The 21573-nt window shown below is 41.6% G+C and overlaps 1 protein-coding gene across 1 annotated transcript in view; it reads left to right on the top strand.

The window, feature by feature from the left end:
- Nucleotides 1–84: 84 nt before the first annotated feature.
- Nucleotides 85–21573, top strand: part of KPNA3 (karyopherin subunit alpha 3) — a 53066-nt gene continuing 31577 nt past the window's right edge. The window contains exons 1-2 of the mRNA XM_069802734.1: nucleotides 85–249; nucleotides 19775–19819. Coding sequence (XP_069658835.1) covers nucleotides 160–249; nucleotides 19775–19819 — 135 coding nt within the window. The 5' untranslated portion in view covers nucleotides 85–159. The remainder of the gene's footprint in view (nucleotides 250–19774; nucleotides 19820–21573) is intronic.

Raw genomic sequence — 21573 nt, 5'->3', positions numbered from 1 at the left:
CCCCCCCCCCCCGCCCCTCCCTCCCTCCCTCCCTCCTCCTCGCGCTCGTCACGGAGCGTCCCGCTTCCCCCCGCCCCCCTCCCCTCCCCTCCCCCCCCCTCGCGCGAGCCGCCGCCGCCGCGAGCCGCCTCACAGGAACCGGGAGCCGCCGCCTCCGCCATGGCCGAGAACGCCGCCGCGGCCGCCGCCGCTGCCGGCCTGGAGAACCACCGTATTAAAAGCTTCAAGAATAAAGGCCGCGACGTGGAGGTAGGTGACGGAGGGGCGCGGCGGGGGCTCCGGCCCGGCCCGGCCTCCGCCTCCGGCAAGAGCGAGAGGAGGGGCCGCGGCCGGGGCCGGGGCCTGGCCGCGCTCGCGGTGCCGCCGGCGGGAAGGAGGCGGGGAGCGGCCGGGGAAAAGGCCCGCGGGGGTGGGTTTTTTTTTTCGTTTTTCTTTTTTTTTTTTTTCTCTCCTCCGTCATGCGGGCGCGGCCGGCGGGGGGCGGCGGTGAGGGGAGGGGGGTTGGGGGGGAAGGGTTGGCGCGGTCCCGGCGGGAGGCGTACGGGCCTCCCCCCCGCCGCCTCCCTCTCCGCCGTTTTCCCCCCGTGGACCGGCGGTCGTAAGCCGGGCAGGGCCGGTGGGATGCGCCGCCGCCCCCTCCTCCCCGTTCTCCCACCCCGGCTGCCTGCCTGCCCCCTCCTGCCTCCTCCCCCGTGCTCGGGGCTCCGAGGGGGTGGACAATGGTGCCGGCCGCCTTTTGTGCCGGTCCCTCCGGGCGGTAATAGCCCTTCCGCCGGGGCGGGGGTGGGCTGCCTTGCCCGTGTCGTCGTCGTTGTCGTCGTCCCCCCCCGCCCCGCCGTGCCGCTGCCGCAGACGGAGGCCTGTGCCGGTGGTAGGGGCCGCTCCCACGCTCGGAGGAGCCTTTTCCCAGCGTACTGTGCTGGCCCATCTTGCTCCCTGTACTGCCTTAAATCAACCTTTTTTGGGTTGCCCCCCCTCCCCCCCGCCTCCTTTTTTTAAAAATGCTGGTAGGCACACAAGTAATCGTCTGCTGGGCGGCTCCATCTAAATCGGGAAGGAGTGTGGTGCTTACTAAGGCTAATGGGGTAGTAGTTTACCTCCCCCCCCCCCCCTCCCCGAATTTCAGTGAGGCTGGGTGATTAGAAGCGTATTCCCTGGAGGTATTCCGAAGGTCTTCTGAATCCGTGTGTCATTAGCGGGGACATCTTCAATTCTAGTCGCAACCGAACAGGGAGGAAACCCCAAATCCTGCGTTTAAGTTCCTGTAATAGGAAAGGAAGGGGGAGGGAGTCTTTCTGAAATCAGACTAGGGTTGAAATCGGATTAGGATTCGCTAGAGTGAAAACCTAAATATGTGTCAGATTATTTCGACTTCACCTGAGGGTGTTTTCCACGTTTCTGTTGATTTCATCATTTAAATTCACTTCTGTAATCACTAGGGCTGGAATTTTAGTCCTTTGAAAGCACTGTTTCATGTTTTAGGAGAATTCACACCTCTGCTGCTATTGTTTGGGTGGAGACAATTTTATGCAGGTCAGGCTTAGCAGCAGCAGTGTCTTTAAGATGACATTCACGGCGTAAATTAATCTTTATCTTAATTTTTGTTTAACTTGGGGACAGTGAATCTTTCTCGCAGAAAATATCGTATGTAGAGAGTATGATAACTTCAACACTTCTGGCTAACATTAGTAAATGTTAGAAAGTAACTAAAAATTGCCCATCCTTCTGTTTAGCAGTTGCTTTTCAGGGTAAGGAGGAGGCGTGGTGGGTTTCTTTTTCCCCTTCTCATCCAGTGAGACTCTTCCTGCGGCTCCTCATTCATTTTGTCCTTGTCTCATCTCCCCGTATTGGTTACTGGCTTTGTTGCTGCTTTCTCAGTCACTGGCCTGAATCCATCAGAGCTATAAACAGGGAAAGGTTAGGTATGTTCATGCCTAGTGTGAACTGATCTGTCATCCATACTTGCTTATATTATAGCATGCCGGAGACTAGGGGAATTAAATATCTGCCTACGTGGGGGGGAAGAAGGGAACTGACTGCCTAAGCTTTACTGAAATTAGTTGTACCAGACCAGCTAAGGTAAGCTTAGCTCTCATTTCCTCCCGAAGGGGAGTAATTATTTTGGAACAGGGTATTTGCTGTTACAGAGAAGTATATCCTCTAGGGTTATCTTCCAGTGTGCTGACTGCCTTCCTTTTGTGGCTGAGCCTAAGACTGTTGGGTAGATAGCTCCAAAAATGTTAACGTGGTTAAAGCTTTCATCCATGCCTTTGAAAAGGGTTAAAATCTAAGCAACATCTTTCTTTTGAGGGTGACAAACAGATGAAATGCAGAAGTATGTAAAAGTTGTATACCCATGGAGATACGCTAAAATGAAATTTAGATGCATTTAAAGGACTGTAAAAGATTAGAAATGTGTCAGCGTCTTTCAGAACAACTAAATTTGTATTAAATGACTGAAATTTTGTACTACACCTCCTTTTTGATTCTTTTCTGTTCATGGTGCTTACTTAAAAGTTCGTGTTAGAAGTACCCTTCTAAGTAAACTTTATCTAACTTAAGCCTCTAGAAGTAAAACAATGTAAGTTGAGTTTATAGTGGAGAATGAAGGAGCACAGCAGTGCTGTATAATTGCCATTACTTACTGTGCTTCTCTTGAGATACTGGTACACAGACTGACGTACTGATTGGACAGTTTGTCTGTATTTAGTGAAAGTTATCAGTTCTCCACAAAATGTTTCTTTTCTAAGTCAAATGTTATACATAATTCCCAGCTGTCAGCAATTTAATACACTTGTTTTGGCCCCTGTGCTGTGATAAGGAGTTTCACATAGAGATCCTGCCTCCAATTTTCTGTCCTTAACTTTGTAAACCAGGAGGCATCAGTGCTATCTGTCATTGGCATTGATCTGCATCAACACATTTTGTCAAATTCCACCAAAGAGAAAATAAGTGGTCAGGATGATGGAGTAATAAATCATGGTGTGATATCTAGATTACATCCTTTGGAAAATCTTACATCCTTTGGAAAATCTAAAATACTCAAAGCCGTACGCTCTCAAGTTTGGTTTGAAAACAGTGGCGTTTGAGTCACCTTCTGCCTGGAGACAGTCACTGCCTTTGAACTCATCAGACTTGAATACATTCTTTAGTAATCTTGCTTTGGCTTCTGATAAATACTGATGAGTTATTATTGATCCCCTCTGGGTACAGACTCTTCTGACAGACCAAAATACTTCTTTAATTTGTAGTTAACTCACATTTTATTACTGGGTTTGCTAGGCTATATAATTGTCTTTGCTTTTTGTTAATGCAACCTTAAGGGAAACAAAAGATGAGTAAGTACTTTTGTTTTATGTTAAGACAGACCTCACTACGCCATGTAACTTCTCACTATGCTCCTTTTCTAAGAGCAAATAAACGGATCTGTTGAGCAGAAGTCAAAACTTCTGAATCTTTGACCTGCACAGGTTCACTCTACTTTTCCTAATTTCAGGTTTGGGTGGAAGTTTTTTACCTTTTTGTTGGCTTCCTCTGTTTAGGAGGTAGAGTTGTGTATATAGAACTGGAATTCTGATTTTGGGGTATTAATACTTCCAAAAAGTATTTAGCCCCCAAAAGGGATAACAGCAAAACCAAATGCCAGAAACAAAGTGTTACCCACTTAATATGAGTTTGTGTTCTTGCTTTTATTAGTGAGACTCTTCTATTTTTATAGGTACTGACATGTGATTAGCAGCAGACAGAGCTAACCTGAACCTGCAGAGCTGAGTGATAAGGAGCCAAGACGCTAGTGGTTTCATCTGGATGAACAACTGCCAGAACAGTTTCTCCTCACAGCCTTCTCAATTTTATGTTCTCCAGAGATGGGAAAGGGGTTTTTAAATCGTCCCATATACGAGGAGAAAGCTTTCCTGTGTTGATCATAGGCATGTAATCTTATGTCTCAGTGGGCTTCTAAATGTAAGGCACTGATTATTCCAATACAACTGAGGCTTTCAAGGACAAGATTAAACAGTTGCAATCACTTAATTTGTAATACCCCTTGTAACTGCTGTGTTTATTTGTTTATATTGACATCTAAGCTAGCCTAGCTTTTAGAAAACCAATTTTGAACATTCTGATTTTTCTGTTTGCAGTTCTTTGGCTTCATTTTTTGCCTAGTAACATCCTTATTAGACTTTTTTACTCCTCCAGCTTCTTGGACTAGAAGTGTTACTTATTCTTTATTACAATAGCAGGCATGCATATCTTGGCTCACTGTTCTGATGTTTAAGGTGACATATCAAACAATTCAGCCCATTTCTTTTTGTTGGCATTAGTCAGCATCACTGACTAAAACTGAGGAAAAATTCTTGATGAACGGAGATGTTATAATTTGTAGGGCTGTTGGCATGACTTACTGTTATTTTTGTCTGTGGTGCAATGAGACTATGTGGTCATGTAATTAGCAAAATGCATTAAAAATAAAAAAACAAAACCAGAAAACTAGTGAGGAGTTAGTACATTATAACCTAAATAACTTTCTGTAAAAGCACTTTAATGACAGGGATTAAAAATTCCTTTTTGTATACTTGTCATACCCCTAATCATAAGTCAAAAGAACACAAGTCCTTGAACTTCTGTTGCTTAGGCTGTAGGATTAACCTCTGGAGATTTGTTGAAGGCTCTTTACCAAAGGGAGACATAGCCACTCTGTCATCTTTCACCTACTCCTGCTCTATTTGATTTTAAGCTTCAGAGGTCCTGGCCACTGATGTCTTTTCCACAGTTACCTTTTTTGGGGGGCAATTGTATCACCTTTTGGTCTATCATCTTTGGGTCGTCGAAGGATCCATTTTTATTCTGTACCTTCAGCATCCCGAACTCTGATGAGGCAGAGGAAGAAACTGGGCTTAGCCCAGATCTCCATCATCAGCTGTGGCAGCTTCAGTATATTTACTGTTGCTGCTTTGCTAACAGTGTGGATCTAGTTATTGAGGATGCTTGAATTTGCTCACATTTTTCTGTCATGCTACCATGATTTTTTTTGCAAGCAGAGGAATATCTTTCTGGGGAGGCCAAATCTGTACAGTCTCTGGGCGTCTTGAGAAAGGTATACGTTGACTTAAAGCCATGTTCCTGTCAAGTGTCAAAGGCTTATTGCAGTGGAGGTACCATAGCTGCGTGGTGTTAACGACCAGCTCATTTCTTGATGCTGTTCTCTGCATTGAGTAGTGTTTTTGCCGTCTCCCTGTACTCCCCTCAGACACTACATGAAACAAACATGGCTTGTAGCAATCCCAGAAAGCCTGTTACTCCCAGCTACTTTGCAACAATCCAATTTCTTTCAGGAGCTCACTTTTACAGATTGGTCAGCTTTCTGCCTTTCACTTTGCTGGCACAGGAATGGATACTGGCAAAAGAAGGGCTGGGACGGAGTAGGGCTGTAACAGCTGATTTAGGTTGGTTTAAGGTATTGTGGACCTGCTGTCACAATAGCCTCACTGGCTTGGTGAATCTCAGTAGGTTAAGTGAAAACATAGGTGTCAGGTAGCTTCCTGTTGGGAACTGGATTTAGTATAGACCCAGTACTCTTATGCAGAGTTCCTAAGCTCTGATTCCTGGAGCTTCTTTATTACCCTTTCAGGCCAGTATATATACTCTTGGGAGAATACAGGTGTACATGTTTGTACCTTGGAAAGAATTACATGGGTAGGAAGTAAGAGGTGGATGTGGGAATCCTCCTCATTTGCTATTGCTACAGAACTCTCCAAACTTTAGTTAGTCTGCAAGTAAATAGTACAATGCTGTGAAATGTTTGTGACTATTGGCAGAAAACAAACACATAATAAGTCCACTTAGATATGCTGCCTTGTATTTTCCTTGTGAGATTCAAAATCAATTCAATGTATTGCATTTTAAAAATGTTTAAAGATGCAGATACCTTAGGAAGTCATTGTTTATTTCAGAAATACCTGTGGAGAAAACAATTTGGAGATGGCATCTCATGATGAACGTAATCTTCATAAGCTGATTGGGATCTGTGCTTGCTGTATTGAGGCCCAATTATTGCTGTTTGTTGTTGTGATATACCAAGCCTTCTGCTAATCTTCCTGTAATTGCAGAATTTGTTTTTCTTCATTCTTGTGTATTTCTAACACTACAGCAGTTGCACTGTTATCTCTAAAGCTTCTTCTATTAAAGGATTGATTTTTAACTTGTAAACTGTCAAAGTTGTTAGCATTGTAACTGTCTTACTAGTTTTAAGAGCTCTTTCACTATTTTTACATAAGTTCTTTGAGGCTTTCATAATATTTGTGCAGTTCCAGCACAAATCCAGGCAGGACGTTTTGTCTTATAAAACTGTGTTATCTGAAAAGACAGCGATTAGGAAGATGTACGAGCTACAAGTGACTGATCAGATTTGTATTTATTGTGGGATTGGAAGTGGAATGAGGCATCTAATTTATAAGATTAGGCTAGAAGAGGCAATGAACTTGTTGAAGCTGATGGGGCATGCCATCGAGCAGTAAAGACAAATTGCCAAGTGAACTCACTTGAAATGAAAAAGAAATGTAAAACCTATATATTTTCCAAGAATAGAGTCTATCAATTGTTTCCAAAATACCCAGCACTGTGAAACTCTGATACTGAATTGGTATTCCTGATTACTTCTGTAACAGCAGAAGCTGTGGGCTTTGCATTCCATTTCACAAAATTTGACATGGGTAGTCAAAAGTGCTAGTTTCTTCCAAAAAGTCAGTCCTGCATCAGAACTGTCTGAGCCTTGGAGTGAACTAGTTGCAAAGCTGTTCATGTTTCTTTAATTTTCTGCTCCCTTAGCTTCCTGAGCCAGCCCTTCATGTCTGGAGAAGACCAGTGCTGGCTCAAAGAGGTCAGTGTGGAGGGGAGAAGGTTGTTTAGTGATATTTAACTGTTGGATTGTTATCCCTTCACAGTCAGATTGACACCCTTAAATCTGCTGGGGAAGCTCCATATCATTTCTTCTGGTTCAGCTGACACTCGTCTTCTTTCTCAGGTTGAGCAAATGTTACAGTCAGTTTTAAATGTGGTTTTGTGTGTGTGTGTTTAATAAACACAACGGGTACAAAATAGGAATAATATACTGTATGAATGGCTGCAGAACAGGAGGCAAAACTAATGTCTTCCCCATTCAAAGACCTATTACTGAATGACTCATTTGCCTCGTATTCTGTCATGTCTGACCAGCTGAGGATCTCTTCTTGTGCATTTTTAACTTTGGTTGTTGTCAGATTCAGTGACAGGTGGACTTTGGAGGTAGTGGTAGAATAGGTGATTTGCAAAATCAACTTGGGAGAAATGGCTTTCTCATAGTTTGACTTGTTAGCCTTGATGGAAATGTATTTTAATGAGTGCTCAAGCCCCATTGCAAACTTGCTGATGTGGAACATAGTCAAAGCTCATCTGCATGAGGAGAAGGTGGTCAGACAGGGTGCTAGGGTGACTTGTGCCCAGGTTTTCAGAGATGTAATAAGGGATTCCTGGCCAGGTGCAGTGTGAGATTTCAGGTTTGCAGTTCTCAGGACGTCCTAGTCCTTGCCTTTTCTTAGTCAACTACAGTGTAAGTCAGAAAGTTGATGATACTACACAGAGAGACATTGTGTCTGTCTCTCAGGTAAGCTAAGGTCACCCTAACTGGCAGATATTGTCTTTGCATGCAGCTTTTTGGCATCAGGGTCTCTTACTTCATTTCATGCACACAAATGTTAGATACAAAGTCAGTGGTAGTGATTTCTCTGCACCAAAAATCTGACTTGCAGCCAGATATAGAAGGCTTTCCACATCAAGATAGAATCCTGAAATGAGAGAGCCCTGCTAGGAGTCAGCAGGATCCTGTTAACCACTGTTTGTCGGGCATGCAAGAAGAACGTAGGCTTGTAACGGGTAGTGTTCATAACACTGAACAAACAGCAGTGAAGAGCAACCTTCCAGACAAGAAGAGACGTTTAAGGAGCTCTGATGCAGGCAATCAATGAGACTGCACCTTTGAGCCCATCGCAAGCTGCCAGCGGCAGTTCAGAATCTGGCAGTACCCTCTTCCCGTGCCCATTGCCGATAGGGGTATGGCCCACTATACCTCTGCGCTCAGTGTAACCTGTGTTTTGGTGGGCCCGATAGCTGTGAGGTTCAAAGGAATTGTTATTGGTTCTTGTCCATCAAAACCACACCACTCTTGGTGGTCTAAGCAACTTTGTAGGGCTAGCCGATACCCTTTTTATGGAAGGATGTATAAATTGGAATTTTGAGAAACTGAAGGTTTCTCTCAAGGAGAGAAGTATGATACCTAGAATGTTCAAATGGCAGAAACATGGAATCAGGGCTTATGTCATGTTAAAAAGTGAGGTAGAAGCATCTAGAATTCATGATACTGAAATGATTAAATCAGAAGAGTTGCTGACAGGGTTCATAAAAGATCGTGGGATGTTGCTGGAGTGTATTTTCTAATTCCTAATGCTCCATCTTCTTCCTGGGTTGTCAGCTGGGTTTGTTGTTTTCTCTTGCATCTTGAGCAGAATGATCTCTTCATAGATTTAATTAGGCAGCTAGCACATGTTTAATCTTTTTTTGCCTTTTGATTATATCTTTCAAAAAATAGGAAAAAAAAAATCTGATTTCATTTGAGCCATGTAATATTATACCAAAAAAGCTTGCTGTGGTTGAATATAGACTAGCTCTCTAGGGACTTGATTTGTTGTTTTTTTTCATGGCACCCTGTGAATGTACATAAATTGCAATTATTTTTTCCAATTTTGTAGATGGAATAATAGGACTTTTTTCCCTCACTTCACAGGGAGGTGCTTATAAATACATCATAGAATGATTGTCTGAGGTACTTTGATATCACAGTTGAAGACTTTAAGTATCTGGAAAGGGAGTGTCTTTGTTCAAACATAGATTGCACAAGAAGGTATCTGGCTACTATTTAGCCTAGTAGGTTTTCTTTTTTTTTCTTTTTTTTTTCTTCCTAGGGGAAACTAGTATAAATATTTGGCAATCTTGAGAATGTCTGGTCATCTGTGGCATTTGCCCCAGAAGTCTGTGAGGCCTTTCTGACCAAACACTTCACTTTGTAATTAGATTCTTGAAAGTGGTTATCTACAATTTTATAAAAGCTTTTATTTTAAAAAGAATTTATTTAAATCTCTATGCTGATCTAAAGATCAAAATTTTAGTCTGATGTTTGTACCTAGTTACCGTGAACAGTCATTTTACTTTTGCTGTGCTGTTTTCGTGTCCTGTACACAAGCAAAGATGGTATTTTGGCTGTGAAGTATGACATTAAAAGTGGTGGATTTGGTTTCTGGTAAAATCTGTTAGAAAAAACTGAAGCTATACGTCTGAATTGGGGACTTCTAGACTACAGAAGAGGAAAGAGACTCCTTTTCTTTTGCAATGGCAATCAACTGTTCTGCTTGAATAGACAGGTCAGTGTTCTTTCCCTCCTTGGTAAGAGAATGGGAGGGGCACTTGCTTAGGAATTGTAAGAGAGGACAGAGGTGGTGTCATGTCTTTGAGAGACCAAGGAGTTAGGTTGGTGCCTTGCTTGTTCTCCCTCAAGGACAGGATAAACTCCTGTTTCTAGGAGATTCTAAAGCATCTGCTACACTATTGGTGCAATACAGGAAAATAACAAATATCTTTTTAGTGTTCACACATCTGAATAGAAATCTGTATACTGGCAAAAGCAGATTCCTGTAACACACAAATGTATAAAATTTCAAATCCTTGTATGTATTTAGAGTGTGTCAAGAAGCCTTAATCTTCTAACTTTTTTAAAAAGTATGAATAGGAATCACTTGTAATTAGGCTGTCTTGGTTATCCACTGTTCTTGGTGCTTATTTGCCATATCACAGTATTCAGATAAGGCAGGGCTGGCATCATTGTAAAATTCAGTATGCCCTTCTGTTTCCAAAAAGTACAGGAAAAGGAGAAATACTTGATACAGGTATCCTTCAGACCAGTAGTTTCTTTTGGGCTGAGGCATAAATGACCAAACTCTACACTTAAGTTCTTCAAGGTGGGCCCTTGTCAAAGTGGAGGTAGCAGTGGCTGCATCGCTGCTCTTTGCAACACTGCATGGACAGGTTCCTTGCCCTGTTAGGACCACAGGACAAAACGAGTACTTTGAATTAGTTGGTGATTCTTGCTGCCTGCCTGTTGGTCTGCGGAGACCAACTGTTGTGCAGTGATGAGTTAGCTTGCGGTGCTGTGGGATTACCTGGAAACTTCAGTTTGACTAAAGGTGGAGCTCCTATGGCTTCGTTGGGGTCTTTGGTCTGATGTCACTGAAGGTGTGATTAACAATGCTAAGATCTACATCTGAATGGAAATGCTGTAAAACTTTTGACTAGGTATAATGTCCTTGATTCACACAACAGCAGTAACTGGATATCTACTAGCTTTTTCTGTCTTCCTTCCCCCAGTTGAGTTTTGATGTTGAATAGAGAATTCCACCTCTTCTTTTATTCTGTATTAAAACAGCAGATAACGTGCTGACTGTATTCTGGACTGCTTTGTGTCCTTCAATATTGGTGCAGTTTGTGTTGAATGCAGCCAACTAAATTGTTTCAGGTCCAGTCTCCTGAGGATTGATATGTCTGTACTTGTAAACTGGGTAATTGGTATATGGAAATTAGAACATGAGTGCTCACATCTCACTTCTTTGCTGGTAGTAGCTCGACATGCAGGTTAAACAAATGCAGAGAGGATATCAGGACCTCAAAGAACATGCTTACAAAAGAGCTGGTAAGAAAGAAACTTAGCAATTGCTTTTCTGCCAACACCTTTTGGAGCAGTAGAAGTAGATAATGTGGATGGGCAGCTTTGCTTCCATAGGGCTTTCAGGTGAGTCAGCACCATGAGCAACAATAATTGGAGGCTTGTGGCTTTTCATATTGGCATGGCATGTCTGACTTCAGTGAGTCATTACCCATCACTAAGTAAGAGTCACAGTGGATATCTCATGCATTCAGTTTGCTGAGACTAGCTAGGTTCAGATACTTGAATTATCTTGCCACAGACTGACTAACAAAAACCAGCTGGTATTCATTTTAGGGGCCCCAAACTGGGGATTTAAGAAAAAAAAAAAAGTAAAGTGTGGCAGCTCCAACTGCAAAAGAACTAGTTTTCATTCAGTGGCCTTTTTTAACCCTGAGGAACACAAGTCCCAGACAGATTGTGGCATAAAATACAGTAGTGTAAATACTGCACTCTGCTTCTAATGTACCTACTACTGCGTTAAAGGTTACAAGCCAAAAGGAAACTTTATAGTATTAAGGTTCTGCAGCACACAGAGAATCTGAACCAAGTTCTAATACTTTCTGCAAAATAATAGAATGTTTCCCTAAAAGAGGAGCAAATACCTTTCAGGTGAAAAAGTAATCAAATGAAATAAGACTATTGTGGAGAGTCTCAGGTCAGGGTACAGGCACATCGTAAGTGTATTTGGCTGCTTTGGTAGATCGGTTGTACTGTGGAATCCATGCCCCCTGCCTGCATTTCTAACTGGGTCAGCATAATTTAATATGGAGCTATGATAACAAAGCCAGAGGTGAAGTTGTTCTAACTTTGTGGTCTATATGACTGAAAAAAAATCACTGTTTTTCTTAGAAGGACAGTTTGGAGCTTTATGGGAATACTTGGTAATTAGGTAAATATCAAAATTGGGTGTGGGAAAGAAGAGCCTGCCTAGAACATACACTGGGGGGAAAAAAAGGCTGGGTAATAATCCATGATGCTTGTAACTAAAGGAATAAACCTAGCAGGAAGGGTTAATTTTGACTAAACATTTATTTCAGTTTGGCATGGATGTAAAATCTTTTTGCATGTCCTAAAGAAATAGAGAGGATCAGTGTGCACAGTGTCATTGGGTTTAGTTCTTTCAGTTGTGATTAAGTTGTTGCATTTAGACCATTGTGATGCTGTCCCAGAATTTTGATTTAGAAGTCCCAGAATTTTTCCTTTGTGTATTGTGATTTGCTTGCAATTCTTGGAATAAGCTATATGCACTTTGAAAGTGTGAACAGGTAGAACAGCAGCAGTATCACCTTCTATCAGTGTCCCTTTGTCTCTCTTTTTGGCTGAAGCCTGCTGTACCAAAACAAGTAGAACAATATCATCACTCTAAGCCTCAACTTTACACATACTAACAAATTATATTTCTATGGTAGTATGGAATATTTAACTTCTAATGTTAACCAAAGATAGGCATCTGACAACCCTAATCATCTCAACTGTTGTATACAAACAAGCCCTTGAATTTTTTTTTCTTCTGCCCAAACCCAGGCTTCTGCATTTTCATGTGCATTGCAGTATTTCATGCTTGTTAAAAGGTGTTAGAGAAGGAGTAAGGAAAAAGGGCTAGTAAAGCAATTTCTAGGGAAGAACAGTGTTTACTTCATCGATGCAAACACCTTCTCCTTTCACTGTATTGCTCCCACACCTATGTTGTAAAGTATTTAAACTATACTCTAGGGTATGCTCATATGCAAGAGGGGAGGTATTAGTTAAATCCAATCCAGCTGTTGGAACTGGTCCAGTTTTTTTCTTTCAGTTAGGCAGGTGGAAGTAGTCTGGAATTGACTTGCAAATGCTAAGCTCTTTGGGTACCCTGTATGTTTAATCAAGCTACTTTACTATCCCAGCTATGTATTCAGGGTAGCTCTTTCCTGTAAGCATGTATCTTCTGGTTTTCTGAGACCAGTTCCTGTAATGTTGAGAGGCAAGAGCAGAAATAAAGAATTTAAATGTCCAGTTACCTTTTAATGAAGTTTGTAGATGCAGAGAAGTTAGAATCAGTCAGTGAATTTGTTCTCTCTTTTTGACTTAATAGCTGAACTTTCAAAAGCAACTAAATGCACATCTTACTGAAGTTCCTGAAAACACTATCTTTTGTATCCACAGAATAGTCAAAACTGATACTGGTGTGTGGTGTTTCTCTTGTCAAGGTGAGCCTGGCTTTCCCACTTCCATGGGCTAGCTGGAGGTGGATGCATCTTGGTTGGCCTGCAGGAGAGCAGGGGTAGCCAGCTAGCTGCTTGTGGGGCAGCTGGCAGGCCAGCCGCGCTGGCAATATTGATATGCTGGCTGGCATAAAAACATCTGTTTCCTGCCTCTCCGTCTCTGATGTTTTCTGGACTTGCTCCTGTTGCAGTGGAATTGGTGTAAATGTGTTGATTAAAAGATGACACTCCTCAGGTATCCCACTTAATGAGGTGGCTAGTCTGGGTGAGCACCACACTGAGCTCCAGATCTCGTTGTTACAATGGTAGGTAGGTTTTTAGTCATTAAATGATGGTTATGCTTTAATCTTCCTTCTGACACAATTGGTATAACTAGAAATGGTTAAAATATTTAAAATTCCTACCACTTACTGTTGCAGCATTTGATTATTTTTTTTCTGTACAGAGAATGCATGTTATTAAACACCTTGTACATGTAACTTAATTTTTAATTTCATTTAAGAAATCTTTATCCCAGCTTAACAAAGGGAGTGTAATGACTTGAGCTTCTCACTAGTTGTATCATTCACACATTTGAATAGTTTTGGGTTTCTGATTTGTACCGTAACTGGGGATGAAGTAATCTTATCAAGTATCCAGAATTTCTTGTCTCTGAAAGTGATATACTTAAGGGACTTTAAAGTGCTTATAATCAATTAAGATTGATTTTTCAGATATGAAGTAGAGATTTCAAATTAACAGAAACCCTAAGACTCGTTCCGATATTTCATTGTGAATGAGAACTAACTTGCATAAAGTAGTACCAATATTTTAAATCATTCTTTCATAAGTAGAAGGACTATTCTGACTGCTTTATCTCAGATGTGATTTTGTCTTTTTGAATTAGCCTGAATTTTCATCTTGTAGTCTTGTATAACTTTGGTAGGGTTTTGGGTCCGTGTTCCCCCCTGCCCGGAAAAACACACTACATTATGTATTTGCTACAGAGGGTTTTGGAAAATGTTATCTTGTTCTGATGTATGTTAGACAGGTACAGCTGATTGATGTTGGGATTCCTTGATTTTTTTTTTTTTTTTCATTTACAGAAGTTACATGAGTTGCCTTTGCAAATAGTTTAAAGTATTATGCAGGTAAATGTTTTTTATGTTAAAGGCTGAAGAAGCCGGAGAAGCTTGCTAGACTTAATTCTCTCCTTAGAATGTCAATGCTATTCAAAACTTCAAAGTAATCTTTTTTTGTTTGGCAGGAAGGTGTGCATGGGCCGACTTAAGACATCAAGCAGGAGTGTTACAGCAGTGGTACTTGCTCTTTAACACGTAGTGAGGATCTTGTGCACTTTTGTATGGGGTTTCACAAATGGTACTTGTGAAGTATGTGTGGCTGAGCCAGAGGGTCCCAAACACCCAGTCACTTAAAAATAATTCTTTGAATGTCCTGGTGATCAGGGTTACTGTTATACTGATAATTCAGAGTTTCACAGGATTATCTTTAGCCATTGCTTTTTGATATCAAGAGTTTTATATATGGTTTTGTGTTCTGTCATAAACCAAGTATCAGCTGAAAAATCAGGAAGACGTTTCCCTTCTCCACAGGTGGCTCTGAAACTGAGCTTTGAGTTTCTTCTCAGTGGCTTGTTGGAAGAGAGATACCAGAGCTGAAACACTGATATGGTGAGGATGGCTGTATTCTGTGTAGCTTCTGCCCACTGAGTGTGTCAAAGGCAGTTTTACAGGGACTGTGGGATTCTTTGAAGCCTTATTTTGGGCGTTGACTTGAGGCTTGCTTTGTTTTCTAGGTCCAGTGTCTCTTAAATCTCTTGTCTTTTGTCAGCTTAGCATATTTGTGTGTGAAACAAGGTTCCCTTGCGGCCCTTAACACACCAGCCCTAATGTGTGTAGTGATTTTCTTTATTGGCATGTGAAATTAATTTCAGTTTTGATACTTTGAGGGAACTAGGGATTGTTTTTCTTTTAAATGGAAGGTGTTACAGAGAGTCTTGGCATGTAACGCTTTGTATCTGGTGTTGGAAGAATATTCAGAAATTCAGGGTAGAAGCGAGAACACTGATTTATCTAACAGCATCTAGTACATCTTTTTTCTGGTTTATTTTATAAAATAACAAACTGCCGAGGAACTTGAAATTAGAAATACTGCTGAACATCTACTTTTGACTTGTTACGAGGCTTACAGTACTTGGTGCATTACTGTGGTTATGTCAGCCTGTCAAACACAGTGGTAAGTAATTGTTCTTCACGGACGGTGAACCGGGGGGAAGAAATCTCTTGTTACAAAAGCATTAGGAACTTAAGTCTGACTTGAGTCATGTGTAACAATGGAGATGTAATGTTGTAGCACAACTTGGTAAGTGTTGTATGTTCCTGTTTCTTAATAGTACATGCTGACTGATAGTTACTCCTTTACTTTCTGCACCTTGCATGTGGTGCATTAATGCCCGTGTGTTTAGGAGCGGCCTCACAGTTCAGATTCTGCAGGAATAAACTGTTATAATTTCTGTGATTTGTGGGATTTTGCCTATGCCAAGTTTTCCCTTTCTGAGATTTGGAGTCTGTTCTTTTTTTATTCAGTGAAACAGTTCAGATTTGTCTTGGGGGGTAGTTTTGAGATGTGCTGTGTTTCATTGTGACATGAAGTGGCTTGTTTGAGTACATTAAGCTGAGAAGTGACCATAGTCAGATGCTGTGGATGTTGAACACTGTATTAGATCCTTTGGTAACGTCTCACTAGGCTTCAACTAGTTTTGCATATACAGGCTTTAGCAAGATGGTTATCCTCCCAGCCTGAAAGCTGGTAATGAATCCATGGGGTTAACTTGCAGAATAACTTTGTCTCTTCTCTCTGTTTTAGCTGACCTATGTTAGCTGGGGAAAATGTTTAACCTTTCCACTGCTGTATACATCTCTTGTAAATGCCTGTCAGTTCCCTACATGCTGGAGCTTGCAGGTAGTATAAAAGTGTGGTATTCTGCTTACAGTGGTAATACTTCCTTAAGGGAGTGCTTAAGACCACTTCTTTTATATGCTGTTGGATTATACTATGTTTACTTCTTCTGAGGCTGTAGGAAGGTGCTGATAACCTGCTGGATTTCTAAAATGCTTCATCTGAAACACAAGCGTTAAATATCTACCTTTTAAGAAATGCCAAATCAGGACAAAAAATAAACTGGATCGCTTCAGTCTGGTTTTGGGGGAATAAAATCTGAGCTTTCCCAACTCTCCCCCTCCAACAGATAAGATTAGAAATTATGCCTATCAGTCTGCAAGTTTTAAAATAAAGCTTGCAAAAGCCCAGCAAGAGAGTCCAGTATACAGCATGGTGCTATATGTATACCTGCATTTCTGCATTTCCTGTAGTCAAATGAGGTTGAAGCATGTGTTTGGTCTTAAGAGTATGGTCTCTCAATGCAGGGGTAGCCAAACTGCAGACATTCAGAGGTCTATCATAGAGCAGTCCGTCACTAGTGTATCAGCTCCTGTGGTAAAGAGGAGAAAATCAAGATGGGCAACAGTCTGAACAAATTCCAATTAATTAGCAGGGATAAAACTAAGAAATCAGGCCAATGTCAAGTGCATACGTGTCTTTTTCATGACGCGCATGAAGTGGAATCCATGGTCTTAAATATATACAATGGTCAGCTCGTATGTTGGGGACATGAAGTGTCAGGTTAGAAATAATGTCAGCATACATCTAGCTGAGAGCACTAGTCATGATCTGACCATGGCAGGCAACCAAGTTTAACTGCCAGAATGCACCATAGGCTCTTTGGGAACTTCAGTCCAATATGCTTGTGGGAAGATGCTAGCCCTAACACAGTATTGCTGATTGTTGGATGATCCTGGCGACCCTGACATGCTGAATTTTTAAAGATGCTGTGCCAGCAGGAGACTCTGCAAGACCAGAAGCCCTTAGTTCAGTGGGGGCCAGATAACACTCATCAGTTCTGTGAAGTTAAGGCTAAGTGATAGCTCCAGTTATCAACCTACTTGCTCTGTGAATGGAGAAGCAGCTCTGGGCTTAGTGGTGCGTACTGCCTATTCTGCCTTTCAAAGGAGGAAGGAAAAATAGAAGATGTACCAGAGCTGCTTTGAAAGAGAAACTACATATAATAAGTTTAAAAGGAGATACAAAAGAACAGCTAACAGGGTAAAACCCAGGTAGTATGGAGATTGCCTTAAGAGTATTAAAGCTCAGAAAATGTATGCTACTAGTCAGCAAAAATGTCCACATAGTTAATAATCTTTTTTGAAGAATTCTAAAGAATGGTAGCTCTCTAAATGAGGAAAAGATGGGTGATTCTTGCACATGAAATGTAAAACCATAATGGAATAGTCAAATATTTTGAAGATCAGCTTGATAAAAGCAAAAAAACTAGTAAAAAAAATATTGAGACAGAATTGTAATAGTGTAGGATCAGTGGGGCTGAAATAATGGAAGTATGAAACAAAGAAAAAAACCCTAATTGAAAATCTGAGTGAATTATTTGCCTTTAGAAAGAAGCTTAGAGTCTTCCCAGTAGGGCCTTTATGGATGCATGGCTCTGAGTAACTGTCTTTAGTCAAAGCATTGTTAGAGGAGGTTTTAGAGTAAATTGATGAAATGAATAGTAATGCCTTGCCTGGGACTGCACTGTATATTTTTTTTTTGTAAACCAAAAATATTAAGCTGCTGAACTGTTGAACACAGCATATAGTCTTTCTTAAATCTGCCTTGCTCCCAGAAGAATGATAGGTGGCAAATGTTATGGCTGTCCCCTGAAGAGCTTCAGATTTGGTCTGATTTTTCTGCTCAGTAGAAAATATTCTAGAGTATTATCACATAGATAAATGAAAAAATGTAGGAGTGAATTGTAACTGGGGGAGCAAATTTAGAAGTAAGTTGTGCCTTGCATCAATTAAATCACTGAGATTTCAAATTGGCACATACAATACTGGATTTTGGGGAGAAAATGCTAATGGACACTCAAGTTAACTGATTTGTCGAGATGGGGTACCCCTTAAAATTTAAGATAAGTAGGAATAAAAGGTTAGATTTTAGGGGGAGGTGGGGCAGTGTTACTAGTGGAAAGTTCTGTAAAGAACTTTGGTGTCTAGCACATTCAGAATGATCAAGAAAAGGAGGTTTTACAGCAGAAGGCTAAGACAGCTTCATCTAACTACATTTTTCCATTGAAATGCAGAGTTATCATGGGGGAGAAGTATTGAAAAACATTTTTAGGCTGTTTAGTGCCCTTAAATTTGACACCGTTAAGACTGTTCTATTAGAATTTTATATTTGAATGAGAAACTTGAATGACTGGTCTTGCTAGTTGCATGCAACAACTTTTCAGGTTCTTCATTTGTCCATTCCCTACCTTCTCAATGCCCTCCCATTCCCCAGCAATCCAGTCCTATCAAACTGAGCTTTTGCAGCAGGCTCAGATGATCACAAGAATCAAATGGTTTAGCAAAATAATGAGGGGGGGGGGGAAGTGTAGTTCTAGTACATGCTGTAGTGCTAGTGTCTTCTTACTGTAATGAGGACTTGCATTGTTTAAAGTAGTATAGTTCATGCTTGTAGATATAAAAGGAGAATTGTGTCTCTGAGTTGGTTAATCAAGCAGTGGACAGGAAGACAAGACTTCTTTACTCTCAAGTCAACCTAAGATAATTAAATGAATACTGCTATGCAAACTGGTTGAGAACAGTGAAACTAAGATAATGTTCTAAGCACTGAAATTATGTCCTGTATAGATTCATGGTGTGAAGTCTGCTCATTTCATTTATCTGTGTTTGAGCTTTAGCGTGTTTGGTGTTTCCTTAGATGGCTGATGGGGAGTGCTGGTGTTTTCTGTGTACTGCTGGTCTTCACTGATACTTTTTAGCTCAGGGAAGTTATTTGTCCTAACTCAAAAGGAATGTGATAGCAGCAGTGAAGGTCAGTAGCAAGGATAGGACATAGAAAGTATTTTAAAAGGCTAATTTTAGTTAGTGTGGGTGATCTTTCTAGGCTGCCAGTAGTTATCCAGTCCTGATTTTCTCTGAATTGCATTCTGATGGTACATGTCTTTTCCACTGATTGTAAAATGAACCTAGGGAGATTGCCTTCAGTAGGCTAAAATTGTTCTTTTTCAATCTTTTGATGTCTCTTAGCTAAGAGGTACAGCAGCATTGTAGGGAATGCATCCTCTGTGCTCAGTACCTTTAAGGAGCTGAGATGTTGATGGGCTGGTTTTCCTTTACATTGTTTAGGCTATAGATTCTAAATAGACTCACTATCACTGCACTTTGTTGTTTCCTTTTGCCACAAGCCTAATCTGTCTTGTTTCCGTTGAGCTCAGCCATCTTCTGTCACTCGTGGTTGATTTTGGCCAGGTAACTGGCATAGATTATGTGTTTAGGTTGCGAATGTGATCATATGTGAATATGAGACAGTCTAATGTGTATTTACTGCTTCTTCTGGTGTGCACATATAAACACCTGGAGAGTCATTCCAGTGAAACTGCATGGGGAGGTCAATGTTTTGTGCCTTTGGGATACTTACTGTGGTTTATGACAAAGCTTTCTGTAACGTGGATAATCTTAAAAAACCAAGAAAACCCAACCCCAGCACCCCCCTCTCCCTGACCCCCAAATAACTTCTGCACATTGCTAGGAAAGATTGAGTTATAAAATATGCACACTGATCTCCTTATCTTTTGATGAATAACTGCACTTTTAACCTAGAAACAACTGATTCCAAAACAGAATACTACTTTCTTTACATACAAATAAATTTTATTTTTTATTTACAGACTATGAGAAGACACAGAAATGAAGTTACAATTGAATTGCGGAAGGTGAGTTTGCTTTTGTTTATCAACTGTGTTACTTTGCTAATAATGCTCTGGTGTGTTAGCTAAATATTTTGCCGTAAGCTTTGTTTTATGGCCCCAAACTTACATAGAAAAGTTGTAAATTTGTAGATTACTAACTGCGGATTCTAATGTTAGTTTTACTCTCCAACTCATTAAGCTCAGTACAGCAGAACAGTACTGCTTCACTCCAGTGTATTGCTTGGAAATAATCCATAGTCAGTGTCTGTACCATTTTTCATATTATTACAGTGAAACTGTCAGCTGTTCAAATGTTTGAAGTCTCTGAATGGGAAAAGGGAGAGTTTTAGCATTTAGGAAGTGTGGATGTTCTTTTATTTTGTTTTCTGGAAATTGCTGCTTCTGTGCTGTAGAGGGAGTTAATTTTAGGGTCAGATTTTGGTTATATTGGGTAAATGCCAATATAGCTGGGAAGTTCATGAGCAGAAGAGGTGATCTAGTTCAGTGCTCTGCCTAAATACGGCATTTGTTACACCCTCTGTATTGGGTCTGTGTGGCAAGGTTTTGGTAGTGGGGGCCTACAGGTGCAGCTTCTGTGAGAAGCTGCTAGAAGCTTCCCCCATGTCTGACAGAGCCAATGCCAGCCGGCTCCAAGATGGACCCGCTGCTGGCCAAGGCTGAGCCCATCAGCAATAGTGGTAGTGCCTCTGGGATAGGGTATTTAAGAAGGAAAAAAAAGTTGCAGGGCACAGAAACTGCAGCCAGAGAGAGGAGTGAGAACATGTAAGAGAAACAACGCTGCAGACCCCCAGGTCGGTGAAGAAGGAGGGGAGGAGGTGCTCAAGGTGCCGGAGCAGAGATTCCGCTGCAGCCCAGGGAGATCCATGGGGGAGCAGATAGCCACCTGCAGCCTGGGGAGAACCCCACGCCAGAGCAGGGGGATGTCCTAAGGAGGCTGTGACCCCGTGGGAAGCCCGTGCTGGAGCAGGCTCCTGGCAGGATCTATGGATCTATGGAGAGAGGAGCCCACATGGGAGCAGGTTTGCTGGCAGGACTTGTGACCCCGTGGGGAGCAGTGTGCTACTGAAGGACTGCTCGCCATAGAAGGCACCCATGCTGGAGCAGTTTGTGAAGAACTGCAGCCCGTGGGAAGGACTCACGTTGGAGAAGTTCATGGAGGACTGTCTCCTGTGGGAGGGACCCACTCTGGAGCAGGGGAAGAGTGAGGAGTCCTCCCCCTGAGGAGGAAGGAGTGGCAGAGACAACATGTGATGAATTGACCCCAACCCCCATTCCCTGTCCCCCTGTGCCACTGGGTGAAGGAGGTGGAGAATTTGGGAGTGGAGTTGAGCCCACGAAGAAGGGAGGGTTGGGGGGAAGGTGTTTTAAGACTTGGTTTTATTTCTCATTACCCTACTCTGATTTGATTTGCAATAAATTAATTTTCCCCAAGTCGAGTCTGCCCGTGACAGTAATTGGTGATTGATCTCTCCCTGTCCTTATCTCGGCCCACAAGCCTTTTGCTATATTTTCTCTCTCCTGTCTAGCTGAGGAGGGCAGTGACAGAACGGCTGTATGGTGCTTAGTTGCTGGCTGGGGTTAAACCACAACACCCGCATCATTTGTAACTCTTCCAACAGCCTTTCTAGGCACCTTGAAGACTTGCTGCTGGAGGATGCTTTCACAAGCTGAGCTACTCTTTGGCTATCTGTATATAAAGAGAAGGGGTAAACTTTCATCTGCTTTTGGGTACCTTCAGTATATTTGAGGACTGATAC

The sequence above is a fragment of the Haliaeetus albicilla genome, chromosome 15 (assembly GCF_947461875.1).
Source record: "Haliaeetus albicilla chromosome 15, bHalAlb1.1, whole genome shotgun sequence".
NCBI lineage: Eukaryota > Metazoa > Chordata > Aves > Accipitriformes > Accipitridae > Haliaeetus > Haliaeetus albicilla.
Note: the sequence above shows the minus strand (reverse complement) of the source record. Positions and strands in the feature narration are given on the sequence as shown.